The sequence below is a fragment of the Aphelocoma coerulescens genome, chromosome 31 (genome assembly GCF_041296385.1).
Source record: "Aphelocoma coerulescens isolate FSJ_1873_10779 chromosome 31, UR_Acoe_1.0, whole genome shotgun sequence".
NCBI classification, from domain to species: Eukaryota; Metazoa; Chordata; class Aves; order Passeriformes; family Corvidae; genus Aphelocoma; species Aphelocoma coerulescens.
In genome coordinates this window covers 828,072-850,484 of record NC_091044.1, presented here as the reverse complement: position 1 = coordinate 850,484, position 22,413 = coordinate 828,072, and the positions used below count along the sequence as shown (strand labels likewise).

The window sequence follows — 22,413 nt, the reverse complement described above, 5'->3', positions numbered from 1 at the left end:
CGATTTTGGGGTTCCCTTGGGATCCACCCCCCCTGATTTTGGGGTTCCTTTGGGGTCCATCCCCTCGAGTTTGGGGTTCCTTTGGGGTCCATCTCCCCCTGATTTTGGGGTTCCCATGGGGTCCATCCCAGGCTGATTTTGGGGTTCCTTTGGGGTCCATCCCCCCCCGATTTTGGGGTTCCCTTGGGGTCCATCCCCCCTGATTTTGGGGTTCCCTTGGGATCCACCCCCCCCTATTTTGGGGTTCCTTTGGGGTCCATCCCCCCTGATTTTGGGGTTCCCTTGGGATCCACCCCCCCCGATTTTGGGGTTCCTTTGGGGTCCCAGGCTGATTTTGGGGTTCCTTTGGGGTCCATCCCCCCCTGATTTTGGGGTTCCTGAAGGGTCCATCCCAGGCTGATTTTCGGGTTCCCTGAGGGGTCCCAGAAGGATTTTGGGGTTCCTTTGGGGTCCATCTCCCCCTGATTTGGGGGTTCCCTTGGGGTCCATCCCCCCCCCCCGATTTTGGGGTTCCCTTGGGGTCCATCTCCCCCTGATTTTGGGGTTCCCTTGGGGTCCACCCCCCCTGATTTTGGGGTTCCTTTGGGGTCCATCTCCCCTGATTTTGGGGTTCCTTTGGGGTCCATCTCCCCCTGATTTTGGGGTTCCCTTGGGGTCCACCCCCCCCCTCGATTTTGGGGTGCCCTCACCTTTTCTTGGCGATCTCGTTCTGCCTCTTCACCTTCTCCTCCTCGAACTCCCGAATGTTCCTGACCCCGATTTCCCGGCAAAACTCCTCAAAAACCTCATCCTCCACCTGGGGGGGCAGCAAAGTCAGATCTGGGACCCCCCTAAAATCCCCCTGGGGGACCCCAAAATCCCCCGAATCCCCCCCAAAACCTGGTTCATCTTCTCCTTGAGGTCCTTCATCTCCCGCTCCCGGCCCTGGATGATTCGTTTGATGTCGTTGATCCGCGGCCCAAAATTGGCCAATTCGCTCTCCAGTTTGGACTTTTCCTGGGCAAAACGGGGGAAAAGGGGTTAAAATCCTCTTCCTGCACCCCAAAATCCCATCCCTGCACCCCCAAATCCATCCCTGGACCTCAAAATCCTTCCCTGAACCACAAACCCTAACCCTGGACCCTAAAATCCATCCCTGAACCCCAAAAATCCATCCCTGGACATCAAAATTCATCCCTGCACCTCAAAATCCATCCCTGCACCCCAAAATCCATCCCTGGACCTCAAAATCCATCCCTGGACCTCAAAATCCTTCCCTGAACCACAAACCCTAACCCTGGACCCTAAAATCCATCCCTGAACCCCAAAAATCCATCCCTGGACATCAAAATCCCTCCCTGCACCCCAAAATTCATCCCTGCACCTCAAAATCCATCCCTGCACCCCAAAATCCATCCCTGAACCTCAAAATTCACCCCCGAACCCCCAAATCCATCCCTGAACCCAAAATCCATCCCTGCACCCCAAAAATCCATCCCTGCACCCCAAAATCCATCCCTGCACCCCAAAATCCCCTCCCTGCACACAAAAATCCATCCCTGCACCCCAGAAATCCATCCCTGCACACAAAAATCCATCCCTGGACCTCAAAATCCATCCCTGCACCCCAAAATTCACCCCTGGACCTCAAAATCCCCTCCCTGCACCCTAAAATCCATCCCTGCACCCCCAAATCCCTCGCTGAACCCCAAAATCCATCCCTGCCTCCCAAAATCTCCTCCCTGAACCTCAAAATCCATCCCTGCCCCCCAAAATCCCCTCCCTGGACCTCAAAATCCTTCCCTGAACCCCCAAAATCCATCCCTGAACCCCCAAATCCATCCCTGAACCCCCAAATCCCCCCCAGACCCAAGAACACCCCCAAGAACGAGCAGAAATCCCCCAAAACAGCACCTGGAGAGCCCTGAGCCCCCCAAAACGGGGCAATTCCTCCCCAAAACCTGGGATTTTCCCCCAAACCGTGGGATTTTCCCCTAAAATCAGGGAATTTCTCCCCAAACCCAGGGACTGTTTCCCAAAACTGTGAGATTTTCCCCAAAATGGGGGATTTTCTCCTCAAACCAGGGAATTTCTCCCCAAAATCTGGGATTTTCCCCTAAACCGTCAGATTTTCCCCTAAACTCAGGGAATTTCTCCCCAAACCTTGAATTTCTCCCCAAACCCAGGGATTTTTTCCCCAAATTAGAGATTTTTCCCCTAAACTGTGGGATTTTCCCCTAAAATCAGGGAATTTCTCCCCAAAATGGGGTTTTTCTCCCTCAAGCCGCGGGTTTTCCCCCAAACCCGTCTGGTTTTTCCCAAACCCGCCTGTTTTTGCCCCAAATCCCTCTGTTTTGCCCAAACCTCCCCATTTTTTCCCAAACCCGCCTGTTTTTGCCCCAAACCCCTCTGTTTTGCCCAAACCTGCCCATTTTTTCCCAAACCCGCCTGATTTTGCCCCAAACCCCTCTGTTTTGCCCAAATCCGCCCGTTTTTCCCCCAAACCCGCCCATTTTTCCCCCAAACCCACCCATTTTTCCCCCAAACCCTGGTGGTTTTTTCCCAAACCCACCCGTTTTTGCCCCAAACCCCACTATTTTTGCCCAAACCCTGGTGTTTTTCCCCAAACCCCACTGCTTTGCCCAAACCCGCCTGTTTTTGCCCAAACCCGCCCATTTTCCCCCCAAACCGGGGCCTATTTTTTCCCAAACCCGCCCGTTTTTCCCCAAACCCCACTATTTTTCCCAAACCCGGGGCTGTTTTTGCCCAAACCCACCCGTTTTTGCCCCAAACCTGGGGCTGTTTTGCCCCAAACCCCACTATTTTTCCCCAACCCCGCTGTTTTTTCCCAAACCCACCCGGTTTTCCCCCAAACCCGGGCCTATTTTTGCCCCAAACCCGGGGCTGTTTTTGCCCAAACCCGCCCGTTTTTGCCCCAAACCCTGGTGTTTTTTCCCAAACCCGCCCATTTTTGCCCCAAACCCCACTATTTTCCCCAAACCCCGCTGTTTTCCCCCAAACCCGCCCCATTTTCCCCCAAACCCTGCTGTTTTTTTCCCAAACCCGCCCGTTTTTGCCCCAAACCCGACTGGTTTTGCCCCAAACCCCACTATTTTTGCCTAAACCCACCCATTTTTCCCCCAAACTCAGGGCTGTTTTTTCCCAAACCCACCTGTTTTTCCCCCAAACCCGGGCCTATTTTTCCCCAAACCCTGGTGTTTTCCCCCCAAACCCCACTATTTTCCCCAAACCCTGCTGATTTCCCCCAAACCCACCCCATTTTTGCCCCAAACCCCGGTGTTTTTCCCCAAACCCACCCGTTTTTGCCCCAAACCCGGGCCTATTTTCCCCCAAATCCTGGTGGTTTTCCCCAAACCCCGCTGTTTCGCCCAAACCCAGTGGTTTTTGCCTCAAACCCGAGCCTATTTTTTCCCAAACTCGCCCGTTTTTCCCCCAAACCCTGGGCTATTTTTGCCCCAAACCCGCCTGGTTTTGCCCAAACCCGGGCCTATTTTTCCCCAAACCTGGGGCTGTTTTGCCCCAAACCCCACTATTTTTCCCAAACCCCGCTGTTTCTTCCCAAACCCACCCGGTTTTGCCCCAAACCCGGGCCTATTTTTCCCCCAAACCCAGGGCTGGTTTTGCCCAAACCCGCCCGTTTTTGCCCAAACCTGCCCATTTTTGCCCCAAACCCCACTATTTTTGCCTAAACCCACCCGTTTTTGCCCAAACCCGGGGCTATTTTTTTCCCAAACCTACCCAGTTTTGCCCAAACCCACCCATTTTTCCCCCAAATCCTGGTGGTTTCCCCCAAATCCCACTATTTTTCCCCAAACCCCGCTGTTTTCCCCAAACCCGCCCATTTTTGCCCCAAACCCGGGCCTATTTTTCCCCAAACCCTTGGCTGTTTTTCCCCAAACCCTGGTGTTTTTCCCCCAAACCCGGGCCTATTTTTCCCCAAACCCCACTGTTTTTCCCCCAAACCCCGCTATTTTTCCCAAACCCCGCTGGTTTTGCCCAAACCCGGCGTTTTTTGCCCCAAACCGGCCGCCCTACCTGCAGGTTGAGCGCCAGGTGCCGCGTCTTGGTTTGCTCCAGGTCGCTCTGGGAGTACTTGAGGCGCATCTGGAGCCCGTGGGCCTGGGACTGCACCTGCCGCAGCTCGGCCTCCTTGCGCTTGGCCTTCATCTGCTCCTGAGGGGGAAAAATGGGGGAAAAAAACGGGAATTTGGGAAAAACGGGGAAAAATGACCTGGGAATGGGGGAAAAGGGGGAAAAAACGGGAAAAAATGGGGGAAAAAACGGGGGAAAAACAACCCAGGAATGAGGGAAAATGGGGGATGGGGAGGGGCCGCAGCTCGGCCTCCTTGTGCTCGGCCTTCATCTGCTCCTGAGGGGAAAAATGGGGGAAAAAACGGGAATTTGGGAAAAACGGGGAAAAATGACCCGGGAATGGGGGAAAAACAGGAAAAAACAGGAAAAAACGGGGGAAAAATGGGGGAAAATGGGGGAAAAACAACCCAGGAATGAGGGAAAATGGAGGATGGGGCAGGGCCACAGCTCGGCCTCCTTGCGCTTGGCCTTCATCTGCTCCTGAGGGGGAAATGGGGGAAAAAAACGGGAATTTGGGAAAAACGGGGAAAAATGACCCGGGAATGGGGGGAAAAAGAGGGAAAAACAGGAAAAAACGGGGGAAAAACAACCCAGGAATGAGGGAAAATGGGGGATGGGGAGGGGCCGCAGCTCGGCCTCCTTGCGCTTGGCCTTCATCTGCTCCTGAGGGGGAAAAAAATGGGAATTTGGGAAAAACGGGGAAAAATGACCCGGGAATGGGGGAAAAACAGGAAAAAACGGGAAAAAATGGGGGAAAAAACGGGGGAAAAACAACCCAGGAATGAGGGAAAATGGGGGATGGGGAGGGGCCGCAGCTCGGCCTCCTTGCGCTTGGCCTTCGTCTGCTCCTGAGGGGGAAAAATGGGGGAAAAAAATGGGAATTTGGGAAAAACGGGGAAAAATGACCCGGGAATGGGGAAAAAGGGGGGAAAAGGGGAAAAAACGGGAAAAAATGGGGGAAAAATGGGGGAAAATGGGGGAAAAACGACCCAGGAATGAGGGAAAATGGGGGATGGGGAGGGGCCACAGCTCGGCCTCCTTGTGCTCGGCCTTCATCTGCTCCTGAGGGGAAAAATGGGGGAAAAAAACGGGAATTTGGGAAAAACGGGGTAAAAACATCCCGGGAATGGGGGAAAAAGGGGGAAAAACGGGAAAAAACGGGAAAAAATGGGGGGAAAATGGGGGAAAAATGGGGGAAAAATGGGGGAAAAACGACCCGGGAATGAGGGAAAATGGGGGATGGGGAGGGGCCGCAGCTTGGCCTCCTTGTGCTCGGCCTTCATCTGCTCCTGAGGGGGAAAAATGGGGGAAAAAACGGGAATTTGGAAAAACAGGGAAAAATGACCCGGGAATGGGGAAAAAGGGGGAAAAACAGGAAAAAATGGGGGGAAAAAGGGGGAAAAACAACCCAGGAATGGGGGAAAACCACAGGGAAAATGGGGGATGGGGAGGGGCCGCAGCTCGGCCTCCTTGTGCTCAGCCTTCATCTGCTCCTGAGGGGGAAATGGGGGAAAAAACTGGGAATTTGGGAAAAACAGGAAAAAATGGGGGAAAACCAACCCAGGAATGGGGGGAAAATGGGATAAAATGGGGGAAAAAACAGGAAAAAATGGGGGAAAAACAACCCAGGAATGAGGGAAAATGGGGGATGGGGCGGGGGCGCAGCTCGGCCTCCTTGTGCTCGGCCTTCATCTGCTCCTGAGAGGGAAATGGGGGAAAAAACCGGGAATTTGGGAAAAACGGGGAAAAATGACCCGGGAATGGGGAAAAAGGGGGAAAAACAGGAAAAAATGGGGGGAAAAAGGGGGAAAAACAACCCAGGAATGGGGGAAAACCACAGGGAAAATGGGGGATGGGGAGGGGCCGCAGCTCGGCCTCCTTGTGCTCAGCCTTCATCTGCTCCTGAGGGGAAAAATGGGGGAAAAAAACGGGAATTTGGGAAAAACGGGGAAAAATGACCCGGGAATTGGGGAAAAAGGGGGAAAAATGGAAAAAAATGGGGGAAAAATGACCCAGGAATGAGGGAAAAATGGGGAAAAAAAGGGAATTTGGGAAAAATGGGGGAAAAAAAAATGGGAATGAGGGGAAAAAAAGGGGAGAAAAACCAGGACAGAAGAAAAAAGAGGGAAAAAACCTGGGAATTGGGGAAAAATGGGGGGAAAACCCGAGAATTTGGGAAGAATTGGGAAAAAACGGGAATTTAGGAAAAACGGGGGAAATGGGGGTAAAAAACCTGGGAATTTGGGAAAAAAAGGGGGGGAAAAATGGGAATTTGGGAAAAAAAATGGGAATTTGGGAAAAAAAAGGGGGAAAAAACGGGAATTTGGGAAGAACGGGGAAAAACTGGGAATTGGGGAAAAAAAACGGGAATTTGGGAAAAACGGGGCCTCGGGGGGGATGGGGAGGGTGCTTGGCCTTCATCTGCTCCTGGATGGGGAAAAATGGGGAAAAAACCCAGGAATTTGGGAAAAATGGAGGAAAAAAAATGGGAATGAGGGAAAAAGGGGGGAAAAAATGGGAATTTGGGAAAAAGGGGGAAAAAACTGGGAATTTGGGAAGAACAGGGAAAAAACCTGGGAATTGGGGAAAAAAAGGGGGAAAAATGGGGAAAAAAACCCAGGAATTTGGGAGAAATGGGGAAAACCAACCCAGGGAGGAGAGAAAAATGGGGGAAAACCCCGGGAATTTGGGAAAAACCAAGAAAAACGGGGAAAAACGGGGGTCGGGGAACAGCGGGGAGGAGGAAACGCCTGGGGAGAGGTTTTTGGGGTTGGTCTGGGATTTTTGGGTCAGTTTGGGTTTTAGGGTCAGTTTGGGTTGTTAGGGTCAGTTTTGGGGTCAGTTTTGGGTTTTTGGGGTCAGTTTGGGTTTTAGGGTCAGTTTGGTGTTTTTAGGGTCAGTTTTGGGTTTTTGGGGTCAGTTTGGGTTTTTGGGATCAGTTTTGGGTTGTTAAGGTCAGTTTTGGGGTCAGTTTGGTGTTTTTAGGGTCAGTTTGGGTTTTTATGGTCAGTTTTAGGGTCAGTTTGGGTTTTTAGGGTCAGTTTGGGTTGTTAGGGTCAGTTTTGGGGTCAGTTTGGTGTTTTTAGGGTCAGTTTGGGTTGTTAAGGTCAGTTTTGGGGTCAGTTTGGTGTTTTTAGGGTCAGTTTGGGTTTTTGGGGTCAGTTTTAGGGTCAGTTTGGTGTTTTTAGAGTCAGTTTGGGTTGTTAGGGTCAGTTTTAGGGTCAGTTTGGGTTTTTAGGGTCGGTTTGGGTTGTTAGGGTCAGTTTTAGGGTCAGTTTGGTGGTTTAGGGTCAGTTTTAGGGTCAGTTTGGGTTGTTAGGGTCAGGTTTGGGGTCAGTTTTAGGGTCAGTTTGGGTTGTTAAGGTCAGCTTTAGGGTCAGTTTGGTGTTTTTAGGGTCAGTTTGGTGGTTTAGGGTCAGTTTTAGGGTCAGTTTGGGTTTTTAGGGTCGGTTTGGGTTGTTAGGGTCAGTTTTAGGGTCAGTTTGGTGGTTTAGGGTCAGTTTTAGGGTCAGTTTGGGTTGTTAGGGTCAGGTTTGGGGTCAGTTTTAGGGTCAGTTTGGTGGTTTAGGGTCAGTTTTAGGGCCAGTTTGGGTTTTTAGGGTCAGTTTGGTGGTTTAGGGTCAGTTTTGGGGTCAGTTTGGTAGTTTAGGGTCAGTTTTAGGGTCAGTTCGGTAGTTGTAGGGTCAGTTTTAGGGCCAGTTTGGGTTTTTAGGGTCAGGTTTGGGGTCAGTTTTGGGGTCAGTTTGGGTTGTTAAGGTCAGCTTTAGGGTCAGTTTGGTGTTTTTAGGGTCAGTTTGGTGGTTTAGGGTCAGTTTTAGGGTCAGTTTGGGTTTTTAGGGTCGGTTTGGGTTGTTAGGGTCAGTTTTAGGGTCAGTTTGGTGGTTTAGGGTCAGTTTTAGGGTCAGTTTGGGTTGTTAGGGTCAGGTTTGGGGTCAGTTTTAGGGTCAGTTTGGTGGTTTAGGGTCAGTTTTAGGGCCAGTTTGGGTTTTTAGGGTCAGTTTGGTGGTTTAGGGTCAGTTTTGGGGTCAGTTTGGTAGTTTAGGGTCAGTTTTAGGGTCAGTTCGGTAGTTGTAGGGTCAGTTTTAGGGCCAGTTTGGGTTTTTAGGGTCAGGTTTGGGGTCAGTTTTGGGGTCAGTTTGGTGGTTTAGGGTCAGTTTTAGGGTCAGTTTGGGTTTTTAGGGTCAGTTTGGGTTGTTAGGTTCAGTTTGGTGTTTTTAGGGTCAGTTTGGTGTTTTTAGGGTCAGTTTGGTGTTTTTAGGGTCAGTTTTGGGGTCAGTTTGGGTTGTTAGGGTCAGGTTTGGGGTCAGTTTTAGGGTCAGTTTGGTGTTTTTAGGGTCAGTTTTAGGGTCAGTTTGGTGGTTTAGGGTCAGTTTTAGGGTCAGTTTGGTGTTTTTAGGGTCAGTTTGGTGGTTTAGGGTCAGTTTTTGGGTCAGTTTGGGTTGTTAGGGTCAGTTTTTGGGTCAGTTTGGATTGTTAAGATCAGTTTTGGGGTCAGTTTGGGTTTTTGGGGTCAGTTTTGGGTTTTTGGGGTCAGTTTTGGGTTGTTAGGTTCAGTTTTGGGTTTTTGGGGTCAGTCTTGGGTTTTTAGGGTCACTTTGGTGTTTTTAGGGTCAGTTTTGGGGTCACTCTGGTGTTTTTAGGGTCAGTTTGGTGGTTTTAGGGTCAGTTTTAAGGTCAGTTTGTTGTTTTTAGGGTCAGTTTTAGGGTCAGTTTGTTGTTTTTAGGGTCAGTTTTAGGGTCACTCTGGTGTTTTTAGGGTCAGTTTTAGGGTCAGTTTGTTGTTTTTAGGGTCAGTTCTCGGGTCCCACCTTGAGCTCCTCCGTCAGCCGCTCCTTCTTCTCCTTGAGTTTGTCCACGGCCTTCTCGTCCCAGCGCCGCGCTTTGGCCTTGAGATCGCTGGCGCCGCCCGAGATCACCCCCGACTTCTGGAACAGCGTCCCGTCCAGGGCCACCGTCTGCCAGACAGCCAGGGGTCAGCCAGGGGCACCCATGGGCACCCAGGGGCACCCAGGGGTCAGCCAGGGGCACCCAGGGGCACCCAGGGACAGCCATGGGCAGCCAGGGACAGCCAGGGGTCATTGGGGACACCCAGAGTCACCCAGAGCCACCCCCGACTTCTGGAACAGCGTCCCGTCCAGGGCCACCGTCTGCCAGACAGCCAGGGGTCAGCCAGGGGCACCCATGGGCACCCAGGGGTCAGCCAGGGGCACCCATGGGCACCCAGGGGTCATTGGGGACACCCAGGGACACCCAGGGACACCCAGGGGTCATTGGGGACACCCAGGGACACCCAGGGACACCCCCGACTTCTAGAACAGCGTCCCGTCCAGGGCCACCGTCTGCGGGACAGCCAGGGGTCAGCCAGGGGCACCCAGGGGCACCCAGGGGCACCCAGGGGTCAGCCAGGGGCACCCAGGGGTCAGCCAGGGGCACCCATGGGCACCCAGGGGTCATTGGGGACACCCAGGGTCACCCAGAGCCACCCCCGACTTCTGGAACAGCGTCCCGTCCAGGGCCACTGTCTGTGGGACACCCAGGGGTCAGCCAGGGGTCAGCCAGGGGCACCCAGGGGTCACCCAGGGGTCAGCCAGGGGCACCCATGGGCACCCAGGGGTCATTGGGGACACTCAGGGACACCCAGGGGTCATTGGGGACACCCAGGGTCACCCAGAGCCACCCCCGACTTCTGGAACAGCGTCCCGTCCAGGGCCACCGTCTGTGGGACAGCCAGGGGCACCCAGGGGTCACCCAGGGACACCCCCGACTTCTGGAACAGCGTCCCGTCCAGGGCCACTGTCTGTGGGACACCCAGGGGTCAGCCAGGGGCACCCAGGGGCACCCAGGGACACCCATGGGCAGCCAGGGGTCATTGGGGACACCCAGGGACACCCAGGGACAGCCAGGGGTCAGCCAGGGGTCAGCCAGGGGTCAGCCAGGGACACCCAGGGGTCAGCCAAGGGCACCCAGGGGCGCCCAGGAGACACCCAGAGCCACCCCCGACTTCTGGAACAGCGTCCTGTCCAGGGCCACCGTCTGCCGGACAGCCAGGGGTCAGCCAGGGGCACCCAGGGACACCCAGGGGCACCCAGGGGCACCCAGAGTCACCCAGAGCCACCCCCGACTTCTGGAACAGCGTCCCGTCCAGGGCCACCGTCTGTGGGACACCCAGGGGTCAGCCAGGGGCACCCAGGGACACCCAGGGACACCCAGGGGTCAGCCAGGGGCACCCATGGGCACCCAGGGGCACCCAGGGACAGCCAGGGACAGCCAGGGACAGCCAGCGTCACCCAGGGACACCCAGGGACACCCAGGGGTCAGCCAGGGGCACCCATGGGCACCCAGGGGCACCCAGGGACAGCCAGGGACAGCCAGGGACAGCCAGCGTCACCCAGGGACACCCAGGGACACCCAGGGGTCATTGGGGACACCCATGGACACCCAGGGACAGCCAGGGGTCAGCCAGGGACACCCATGGACACCCAGGGGCACCCAGGGACAGCCAGGGACAGCCAGGGACACCCAGCGGCACCCAGCGGCACCCAGGGACACCCATGGACACCCATGGACACCCAGGGTTCATTGGGGACACCCATGGACACCCAGAGTCACCCAGGGGCACCCAGGGGTCATTGGGGGCACCCAGGGACACCCAGGGGCACCCAGAGCCACCCCCGACTTCTGGAACAGCGTCCCGTCCAGGGCCACCGTCTGCAGGACACCCAGGGGCACCCAGGGGCACCCAGCGTCACCCAGGGACACCCAGGGACATCCAGGGACACCCAGGGACACCCAGGGTCAGCCATGGACACCCAGGGACCCCAGGGGCACCCAGGGACCCCAGGGGCACCCAGGGTTCATCAGGGACACCCATGGACACCCAGAGTCACCCAGGGACACCCAGGGTTCATTGGGGACACCCAGGGACACCCAGAGTCACCCAGGGACACCCAGGGTTCATTGGGGACACCCAGGGACACCCAGAGTCACCCAGGGACACCCAGGGTTCATTGGGGACACCCAGGGACACCCAGAGTCACCCAGGGACACCCAGGGGTCATTGGGGACACCCAGGGACACCCAGAGTCACCCAGGGACACCCAGGGGTCATTGGGGACACCCAGGGACACCCAGAGGCACCCAGGGACACCCAGGGGTCATTGGGGACACCCAGGGACACCCAGAGGCACCCAGGGACACCCCAGGCTGCTGGGACAGCGTCCCGTCCAGGGCCACCGTCTGCAGGACACCCAGGGGCACCCAGCGTCACCCAGGGACACCCAGGGGCACCCAGGGGTCATTGGGGACACCCAGGGGACACCCAGGGACACCCAGGGACACCCAGGGGTCATTGGGGACACCCAGGGGTCATTGGGGACACCCAGGGGACACCCAGGGGACACCCAAGGTCAGCCAGAGTCACCCAGGGGTCACCCAGGGGACATTGGGGCCGGTTTGGGGCCGTTTTTGGGGTACCTTGTGCCGCTGGTGTCCCCCAAAGGCGATGGGGGCTGGTTTGGGGATACTCTTGGGTGTTTCTGGGGTGTTTTTGGGGATATTTTGGGGCCGTTTTGGGGTTGGTTTTGGGGATATTTTTGGGGTGGTTTTGGGGTGTTTTGGGGTGATTTTGGGGATATTTTTGGGGTGTTTTGGGGATATTTTTGGGCATGTTTCTGGGGTGATTTTGAGGATATTTTTGGGGCTGTTTTGGGGATATTTTGGGGGTGTTTTTGGGGATATTTTTGGGAATATTTTTGGGAATATTTTTGGGGTGTTTCTGGGGATATTTTTTGGGGTGTTTTGGGGATATTTTTGGGCTGTTTTGGGGATATTTTAGGGGTGTTTCTTGGGTGTTATTGGGGCCGTTTTGGTGCCGTTTTTGGGGTACCTTGTGCCGGTGGTGGCCCCCGAAGGCGATGGGGGCTGGTTTGGGGATGTTTTTGGGGTGTTTTGGGGGATATTTTTGGGGTGGTTTTGGGGATATTTTTGGGGTATTTCTGAGGTGTTTTTGGGGATGTTTTTGGGGTGTTTCTAGGATATTTTTGGGGATATTTTTGGGGTGTTTTTGGGGATATTTTTGGGCTGTTTTGGGGATATTTTAGGGGTGTTTCAGGGGACATTTTTGGGGTGTTTTTGGAGATATTTTGGGGCCATTTTGGGCTGTTTTGGGGACATTTTTGGGGTGTTTCTGGGCCTTTTTGGGGAATAGTTTAGGGGTGTTTCCGGGGATATTTTTGGGGTGTTTTTGGGGCTATTTTGGGGCCGTTTTTGGGGTACCTTGTGCCGCTGGTGCCCCCCGAAGGTGATGGGGGCTGGTTTTGGGGATATTTTCGGGGTGTTTTTGGGGCTATTTTTGGGGTGTTTTTGGGGATGTTTTTGGGGATATTTTTGGGGTGGTTTTGGGGATATTTTTGGGCTGTTTTGGGGATATTTTAGGGGTGTTTTGGGGGATATTTTAGGGGTGTTTCGGGGGATATTTTTGGGGTGTTTTGGGGATATTTTAGGGGATGTTTCTGGGGTGATTTTGGGGATATTTTTGGGCTGTTTGGGGGATATTTTAGGGGTGTTTCGGGGGATATTTCTGGGGTGTTTTTGGGGTGTTTCTGGGGTGTTTTTCGGGATATTTTCGGGGTGTTTTGGGGATATTTTTGAGGATGTTTCTGGGGTGATTTTGGGGATATTTTTGGGCTGTTTGGGGGATATTTTAGGGGTGTTTCGGGGGATATTTTTGGGCTGTTTTGGGGATATTTTAGGGGTGTTTCGGGGGGTGTTTTTGGGGATATTTTTGGGGTGTTTCTGGGGTGTTTTTCGGGATATTTTCGGGGTGTTTTGGGGATATTTTTGAGGATGTTTCTGGGGTGATTTTGGGGATATTTTTGGGCTGTTTTGGGGATATTTTTGGGGTGTTTCTGGGCCATTTTTGGGGCTATTTTCGGGGTGTTTTTGGGGCTATTTTCGGGGTGTTTCTGGGCTGTTTTTGGGGCTATTTTGGGGCCGTTTTTGGGGTACCTTGTGCCGCTGGTGCCCCCTGAAGATGATGGGGGCTGGTTTTGGGGATATTTTCGGGGTGTTTTTGGGGCTATTTTTGGGGTGTTTCTGGGGATATTTTTTGGGGTGTTTTGGGGATATTTTTGGGCTGTTTTGGGGATATTTTAGGGGTGTTTCTTGGGTGTTATTGGGGCCATTTTGGTGCCGTTTTTGAGGTACCTTGTGCCCCCGAAGGCGATGGGGGCTGGTTTGGGGATATTTTAGGGGTGTTTTTGGGGATATTTTTGGGGTGGTTTTGGGGATATTTTTGGGGTGTTTCTGGGCTGTTTTTGGGGATGTTTTTGGGGTGTTTCTGGGATGTTTTTGGGGATATTTCTGGGGTGTTTTTGGGGATATTTTTGGGGTATTTCTGAGGTGTTTTTGGGGATGTTTTTGGGGATATTTCTGGGGTGTTTTTGGGGATATTTTTGGGGTATTTCTGAGGTGTTTTTGGGGATGTTTTTGGGGTGTTTCTAGGATATTTTTGGGGATATTTTTGGGGTGTTTTTGGGGATGTTTTTGGGGATATTTTTGGGCTGTTTTGGGGATATTTTAGGGGTGTTTCTGGGGATATTTTTGGGGTGTTTTTGGGGCTATTTTGGGGCCGTTTTTGGGGTACCTTGTGCTGCTGGTGCCCCCCAAAGGCGATGGGGGCTGGTTTTGGGGATATTTTCGGGGTGTTTTTGGGGCTATTTTCGGGGTGTTTCTGGGCTGTTTTTGGGGCTATTTTGGGGCCGTTTTTGGGGTACCTTGTGCCGCTGGTGCCCCCCGAAGGCGATCCTCCTGGCGTCCTCCACGTTGTCGCACACCAGCGCGTTCCCACAGGCGAACTGCAGCGCCTTCTTGATGTGGGGCGGCTCGTAGCGGATCACGTCGATCACCAGCTTGGCCCCCCGCAGCTCCCGCAGCTTCTCGTCCGTGGGCTTCACCTGGGACCCCAAAAACAGGGGGGGTCAGAACCCCAAAAATGGGGGTAAAACCCCAAACAGGGCACCCAAACCTCCCACAGCTTCTCATCGGTGGGGCTTCACCTGGAACCCCAAAAACGGCGGGGTTATAAACCCAAAAATGGGCACCCAAACCTCCCCCAGCTTCTCATCGGTGGGGCTTCACCTGGAACCCCAAAATCAGGGGGGTCAGCACCCCAAAAATGGGGGTAAAACCCCAAACAGGGCACCCAAAACCCCCCCACAGCTTCTCATTGGTGGAACAGCTTCTCATTCACATGGAACCCCAAAAATGGAGGGATTATAACCCCAAAAATGGGATCAAAACCCCAAACAGGGCACCCAAACCTCCCCAGCTTCTCATTGGTGGGGTTCACCTGGGACCCCAAATCAAGGGGGTCAGGACCCCAAAAATGGGGGTAAAACCCCAAACAGGGCACCCAAACCTCCCACAGCTTCTCATTGGTGGGGCTTCACCTGGAACGCCAAAAACGGGGGGGTCAGAACCCCAAAAATGGGGGTAAAACCCCAAACAGGGCACCCAAACCTCCCCAGCTTCTCATCGGTGGGGCTTCACCTGGAACCCCAAAATCAGGGGGGTCAGAACCCCAAAAATGGGGGTAAAACCCCAAACAGGGCACCCAAACCCCCCACAGCTTCCCATTGGTGGAACAGCTTCTCATTCACCTGGAACCCCAAAAATGGAGGGATTATAACCCCAAAAATGGGATCAAAACCCCAAACAGGGCACCCAAACCTCCCCAGCTTCTCATTGGTGGGGTTCACCTGGGACCCCAAATCAAGGGGGTCAGGACCCCAAAAATGGGGGTAAAACCCCAAACAGGGCACCCAAACCTCCCACAGCTTCTCATTGGTGGAACAGCTTCTCATTCACCTGGGACCCCAAAAACAGGGGGGGTCAGGACCCCAAAAATGGGGTTAAAACCCCAAACACGGCACCCAAACCCCCCACAGCTTCTCATCCGTGGGGCTTCACCTGGGACCCCAAAAACGGGGGGGTCAGAACCCCAAAAATGGGGTTAAAACCCCAAAAATGGGCACCCAAACCCCCCCCAGCTTCTCATTGGTGGGGCTTCACCTGGAACCCCAAAAATGGGGGGGTCAGAACCCCAAAAATGGGGTTAAAAACCCAAACAGGGCACCCAAACCCCCCCACAGCTTCTCATTGGTGGAACAGCTTCCCATTCACCTGGGACCCCAAAAATGGAGGGATTATAACCCCAAAAATGGGATCAAAACCCCAAACAGGGCACCCAAACCTCCCATAGCTTCTCATTGGTGGGGTTCACCTGGGACCCCAAATCAAGGGGGTCAGGACCCCAAAAATGGGGTTAAAACCCCAAACAGGGCACCCAAACCTCCCACAGCTTCTCATTGGTGGGGCTTCACCTGGGACCCCAAAAACGGGGGGGTTATAAACCCAAAAATGGGGTAACGATCCCAAATCAGTGTCAGGACCCCAAAAATAGGGTAAAACCCCAAAAATGGGCACCCAAACTCTCCCAGCAGCTCCTGCAGCTTCTTGTCTGTGGGTTTCAGCTGAAAACCCAAAACTGGAGGGTTATAAACCCAAAAATGGGGTTAAAACCCCAAATCGGGGTCAGGCCCCCAAAAATGAGGGGGTTGTAAACCCAAAACTGGAGTCAGGAACCTAAAACAGGGCACCCAAACCCCCCACAGCTTCTCTCCATGGGCTTCACCTGAAACCCCAAAATCAGGGGGTCAGGAACCCCAAAAATGGGGGAGCAATCTCAAATTGGGCTCAGAACCCCAAAAATGGAGTCAGGAACCCAAAACAGGGCACCCAAACCCCACCCGCAGCTCCCACAGCTTCTCATCTGTGGGTCTGACCTGGAACCCCAAAGATTGGGGAACCCCAAAAATGGGGGGACAATCCCAAATCAGGCTCAGAACCCCAAAACAGGGCACCCAAACTCCCCCTACAGCTCCTCATCCGTGGGCTTCACTGGGGCACCCCAAAATCGGGGGCAGCTCTGGGGCCCCCAAACCCCTCACAGGGTCCCTGCTGACCCCAAACTCCATTTTAGGGTCGCACCTCGAGGTAGTCAAGGGGCAGGAAGGTCTCAGTCCCCTGCTGACCCCAAACCCCTCACTGGGTCCCTGCCGACCCCACAGCCCATTTTAGGGTCCCCATCTCAAGGTAGTTGAGGGGCAGGAAGGTCTCGGGCTCCCCAGACCCCTCACAGGGTCCCTGCTGACCCCATACCCCATTTTAGGGTCCTTGCTGACCCCAAACCCCTCACAGGGTCCCTGCTGACCCCAAACCCTGTTTTAGGGTCCCCACCTCGAGGCAGTCGAGGGGCAGGAAGGTCTTGGGCTCCCCAGACCCTTCACAGGGTCCCTGCTGACCTCAAACTCCATTTTAGGGTCCCCACCTTGAGGCAGTCGAGGGACAGGAAGGTCTCAGTCTCCTGCTGACCCCAAACCCCTCACTGGGTCCCTGCTGACCCCAAACCCCATTTTAGGGTCGCACCTCGAGGCAGTCGAGGGGCAGGAAGGTCTCAGTCCCCTGCTGACCCCAAAGCCCTCACTGGGTCCTTGCTGACCCCAAACCCCATTTTAGGGTCCCTGCTGACCCCAAAGCCCATTTTAGGGTCCCTGCTGACCCCAAATCCCGTTTTAGGGTCGCACCTCGAGGTAGTCGAGGGGCAGGAAGGTCTTGGGCTCCCCAGGCCCCTCACAGGTCCCTGCTAGACCCCTAACCCTTCACAGGGTCCCTGCTGACCCCAAACCCCATTTTAGGGCCCCCACCTCAAGACAGTTGTGGGGCAGGAAGGTCTCCAGCTCCCCAGGCCCCTCACAGGGTCCCTGCTGACCCCATACCCCATTTTAGGGTCCTTGCTGACCCCAGACCCCTCACAAGGTCCCTGCTGACCCCAAACCTCTCACAGGGTCCCTGCTGACCCCAAAGCCCATTTTAGGGTCCCTGCTGACCCCAAACCCCTTACTGGGTCCTTGCTGACCCCAGACCCCTCACAGGGTCCCTGCTGACCCCAAACCCCATTTTAGGGTCCCTGCTGACCCCAAACCCCATTTTAGCATCCCTGCTGACCCCAAACCCTTCACAGGGTCCCTGCTGACCCCAAACCCCTCACTGGGTCCCTGCTGACCCCAAAGCCCATTTTAGGGTCCCTGCTGACCCCAAAGCCCGTTTTAGGGTCGCACCTCAAGGTAGTCGAGGGGCAGGAAGGTCTCGGGCTCCCCAGGCCCCTCACAGGTCCCTGCTGACCCCTAACCCCATTTTAGGGTCCTTGCTGACCCCAGACCCCTCACAAGGTCCCTGCTGACCCCAAACCTCTCACAGGGTCCCTGCTGACCCCAAACCCCATTTTAGTGTCCTTGCTGACCCCAAAGCCCATTTTAGGGTCCCTGCTGACCCCAAAGCCCATTTTAGCATCCCTGCTGACCCCAAACCCCATTTTAGGGTCCTTGCTGATCCCAAACTCCTCACTGGGTCCCTGCTGACCCCAAACCCCTCACTGGGTCCCTGCTGACCCCAAACTCCTCACTGGGTCCCTGCTGACCCCAAACCCCTCACAGGGTCCCTGCTGACCCCAAACCCCATTTTAGGGTCACACCTTGAGGTAGTCGAGGGGCAGGAAGGTCTCGGGCTCCCCAGGCCCCTCACTGGGTCCCTGCTGACCCCAAAGCCCATTTTAGTGTTCTTGCTGACCCCAAAGCCCATTTTAGGGTCCCTGCTGACCCCAAACCCCATTTTAGCATCCCTGCTGACCCCAAACCCTTCACAGGGTCCCTGCTGACCCCAAACCCCTCACTGGGTCCCTGCTGACCCCAAACCTCTCACAGGGTCCCTGCTGACCCCAAACTCCATTTTAGGGTCCCTGCTGACCCCAAACCCTTCACAGGGTCCCTGCTGACCCCAAAGCCCATTTTAGTGTCCCTGCTGACCCCAAACCCTTCACAGGGTCCTTGCTGACCCCAAACCCTTCACAGGGTCCCTGCTGACCCCAAAGCCCATTTTAGGGTCGCACCTCGAGGCAGTCGAGGGGCAGGAAGGTCTCGGGCTCCCCAGACCCCTCACAGGGTCCCTGCTGACCCCAAACCCCTCACAGGGTCCCTGCTGACCCCAAAGCCCGTTTTAGGGTGGCACCTCGAGGTAGTCGAGGGGCAGGAAGGTCTCGGGCTCCCCAGACCCCTCACTGGGTCCTTGCTGACCCCAAACCCTTCACAGGGTCCCTGCTGACCCCAAACCTCTCACAGGGTCCCTGCTGACCCCAAAGCCCATTTTAGTGTCCTTGCTGACCCCAAAGCCCATTTTAGGGTCCCTGCTGACCCCAAAGCCCGTTTTAGGGTGGCACCTCGAGGTAGTCGAGGGGCAGGAAGGTCTCGGGCTCCCCGCGCTGCTCCTTGATGTACTGGATGCAGTCCCTGCCCGTCTTCTCCGAGTCCACGATGATGGCGTCCATGTTCTTGCCCAGCACCTTGGTCACGGCGATCTGGTACTTCTTCTGTGTGGGCTGGCACAGGTCGATGAGGCGGCCATACTGCACGGGGGACACAGATATGGGGTCAGGGATGGCAGGTATGGGGTCAGGGATGGCAGGTGTGGGGTCAGGGACCTCGGAAATGGGTTAGGGGACATCGGAAATGGGGTCAGGTTCTTCTGTGTGGGCTGGCACAGGGCGATGAGGCGGCCATACTGCACGGGGGACACAGATATGGGGTCAGGGATGGCAGGTGTGGGGTCAGGGATGGCAGGTATGGGGTCAGGGATGGCAGGTGTGGGGTCAGGGATCTCGGAAATGGGATCAGGGTCCTCAGAAATGGGTTAGGGGACATCAGAAATGGGGTCAGGTTCTTCTGTGTGGGCTGGCACAGGGTGATGAGGCGGCCGTACTGAGGGGGGACAGGAGGTATGGGGTCAGGGACAGCAGATATGGGGTCAGGGACAGCAGGTGTGGGGTCAGGGATGGCAGGTGTGGGGTCAGGGACCTCGGAAATGGGTTAGGGGACATCGGAAATGGGGTCAGGTTCTTCTGTGTGGGCTGGCACGGGGCGATGAGGCGGCCGTACTGCACGGGGGACACAGATATGGGGTCAGGGATGGCAGGTGTGGGGTCAGGGATGGCAGGTATGGGGTCAGGGACCTCGGAAATGGGGTCAGGGACATCAGAAATGGAGGTTGGCATCTTCTGCATGGGCTGGCACAGGGCGATGAGGTGGCCGTACTGCACGGGGGACACAGATATGGGGTCAGGGATGGCAGGTGTGGGGTCAGGGATGGCAGGTGTGGGGTCAGGAATGGCAGGTATGGGGTCAGGGATCTCGGAAATGGGTTAGGGGACATCGGAAATGGGGTCAGGTTCTTCTGCGTGGGCTGGCACGGGGCGATGAGGCGGCCGTACTGCACGGGGGACACAGATATGGGGTCAGGGATGGCAGGTGTGGGGTCAGGGATGGCAGATATGGGGTCAGGGTCCTCAGAAATGGGATCAGGGACAGCAGAAATGGGGTCAGGGACCTCGGAAAAAGGCTGGGATGTTCTGCATGGGCTGGCACAGGGCAATGAGGCGGCCGTACTGCACAGGGGACACAAATATGGGGTCAGGGACAGCAGGTATGGGGTCAGGGACAGCAGATATGGGGTCAGGGATACTGGAAATGGGATTGGGAACCTCAGAAATGGGGTCAGGGACATCAGAAATGGGGGCGGGTTCTTCTGTGTGGGGCGATGAGGCGGCCGTACTGAGAGAGGGACACCAAATATGGGGTCAGGGACAGCAGATATGGGGTCAGGGACAGCAGGTACGGGGTCAGGGACAGCAGGTACAGGGTCAGGGAGCTCGGAAATGGGGTTGGGGACATCAGAAATGGGGTTGGGGACCCCAGAAATGAGCAGAGGAAGCCCAAAACGGGGCTGAAGGGGTGCCAGAGCCAGGGCAGGTGAGGGGCCCAGGCAGGGCTTGGGGCGCAGATTTTGGGGAACACATTTGGGGTTCTGGTTTTGGGGTACGGGTTTGGGGTGTTCCTCACCACGGATTTGGGGTTCTGGTTTTGGGGTACGGGTTTGGGGTGTTCCTCACCACGGATTTGGGGTCCAGGTGAGGGGTTTGGGGGCAGTTTTTGGGGTACACATTTTTGGGGTTCCAGGGAACACATATTTGGGGTTTTGGGGCAGTATCTGGGGTTTTGGGGCACACATTTTGGGGTTCTGGGGCACACATACTGGGGTTTTGGGGCAGTTTTTGGGCTTCTGGGGCACACATTTCGGGGTTTTGGGGCACATTTTTTTGGGTTTTAGGGCAGTTTTGGGGGTTTTGGGGCAGTGTTTGGGGGTCCAGGGCACACATTTTGGGGTTTGGGGGCAGTTTCTGGGGCAGTTTCTGTGGTTTTGGGGCAGTTTTTGGGGAAGTTTCTGGGGTTTTGGGGCAGTTTTTGGGGCAGTTTCTGGGGTTTTGGGGCAGTTTCTGGAGCAGTTTCTGGGGCAGTTTCTGGGGTTTTGGGGCAGTTTCTGGGGCAGTTTCTCTGGCTGTGGGGCAGTTTTGGGGCAGTTTTGGGGTACTCTTTGGGGCAGTTTCTAGGGCAGTTTCTCTGGCTGTGGGGCAGTTTTTGGGGCAGTTTTGGGGCAGTTTCAGGGGCAGTTTTCTGGGGCAGTTTCTCTGGTTGTGGGGCAGGTTGTGGGGCAATTTTGGGGCAGTTTTTGGGGTACTTTTTGGGGCAGTTTCTCTGGCTGTGGGGAAGTTTTGGGGCAGTTTCTCTGGCTTTGGCGCAGTTTTTGGGGCAGTTTTTGGGGCATTTTTGGGGCAGTTTCTGGAGCAGTTTCTGGAGCAGTTTCTCTGGCTGTGGGGCAGTTTTGGGGCAGTTTTTGGGGCATTTTTGGGGCAGTTTCTGGGGCAGTTTCTCTGGTTGTGGGGCAGTTTTGGGGCAGTTTTGGGGCAGTTTCTGGGGCAGTTTTGGGGCAGTTTTTGGGGCAGTTTCTGGGGCAGTTTCTGGGGCAGTTTCTCTGGCTTTGGGGCAGTTTTTGGGGCAGTTTCTCTGGTTGTGGGGCAGTTTTGGGGCAGTTTTGGGGCAGTTTCTGGGGCAGTTTTTGGGGTACTTTTTGGGGCAGTTTCTGGAGCAGTTTCTCTGGCTGTGGGGCAGTTTTGGGGCAGTTTTGGGGCAGTTTTGGGGCAGTTTTGGGGGTACTTTTTGGGGCAGTTTCTGGGGCAGTTTCTCTGGTTGTGGGGCAGTTTTGGGGCAGTTTTGGGGCAGTTTCTGGAGCAGTTTCTCTGGCTGTGGGGCAGTTTTGGGGGCAGTTTTGGGGCAGTTTTGGGGGTACTTTTTGGGGCAGTTTCTGGGGCAGTTTCTCTGGCTGTGGGGCAGTTTTGGGGCAGTTTTGGGGCAGTTTCTGGGGCAGTTTTGGGGCAGTTTTTGGGGTACTTTTTGGGGCAGTTTCTGGGGCAGTTTCTCTGGCTGTGGGGCAGTTTCTGGGGTACTTTTTGGGGCAGTTTCTGGGGCAGTTTCTCTGGCTGTGGGGCAGTTTTGGGGCAGTTCTGGGGGCAGTTCTGGGGGCAGTTTTGGGGCGTCCCTCACCACGGAGCCGGGGTAGAGGCGTTTGATGCTGTCCATGATCTCGGCCTTGCGCTGCTGCCGGCTGCTCTCCTGGCGGTCGATGCGGGCGTCCCCGAGCTGCTCCATCACCTGGTTCAGCTCCTTGTTGATCTCGTCGATGCGGCGCTTGGCCAGCTCCACCTCCTCGGTCAGCTCGCCCTCGAGCCTCTTCTGCTCCTCCAGGGACTGCCTGGGGGGAGAAATGGGGATTTGGGGGGGATGGGGGGTCAATCCCAGCCCCTGGAGCCTCTTCTGCTCCTCCAGGGACTGCCTGGGGGGAGAAATGGGGATTTGGGGGGCTTTGGGGGGTCAATCCCAGCCTCTTCTGCTCCTCCAGGGACTGCCTGGGGGAAAAATGGGGATTTGGGGATGTTTGGGGGGGTTTAGGGGGTCAGTCCCAGCCTCTTCTGCTCCTCCAGGGACTGCCTGGGGATGGAAATGGGGATTTGGGGGGGTTTGGGGGGGTTTAGAGGGTCAATCCCAGCCTCTTCTGCTCCTCCACGGATTGTCTGGGGGGAGAAATGGGGCTTTGGGGGGGATGGAGGGGTTTGGGGGGGGTTTAGGGGGTCAATCCCAGCCTCTGGAGCCTTTTCTGCTCCTCCAGGGACTGCCTGGGGGGGGGAGGATGAGATTTGGGGGGTTTGGGGGGGTTTAGGGGGTCAATCCCAGCCTCTGGAGCCTCTTCTGCTCCTCCAGGGACTGCCTGGGGGGGGAAATGGGGCTTTGGGGGATTTGGGGGTGTTTGGGGGGTCAATCC

At 55.5% G+C, this 22,413-nt stretch overlaps 1 protein-coding gene across 1 annotated transcript in view; it reads right to left on the bottom strand.

Annotated features, from left to right (window-relative positions):
* Window positions 1–22,413, bottom strand: part of SMC1A (structural maintenance of chromosomes 1A) — a 68,907-nt gene that overhangs the window by 29,508 nt on the left and 16,986 nt on the right. Inside the window, exons 9-15 of the mRNA XM_068998115.1 lie at window positions 21,639–21,846; window positions 18,425–18,610; window positions 13,866–14,045; window positions 8,901–9,047; window positions 4,036–4,173; window positions 880–996; window positions 690–796 (exon numbers count right to left, since the gene is read on the bottom strand). Coding sequence (XP_068854216.1) covers window positions 690–796; window positions 880–996; window positions 4,036–4,173; window positions 8,901–9,047; window positions 13,866–14,045; window positions 18,425–18,610; window positions 21,639–21,846 — 1,083 coding nt within the window. The remainder of the gene's footprint in view (window positions 1–689; window positions 797–879; window positions 997–4,035; window positions 4,174–8,900; window positions 9,048–13,865; window positions 14,046–18,424; window positions 18,611–21,638; window positions 21,847–22,413) is intronic.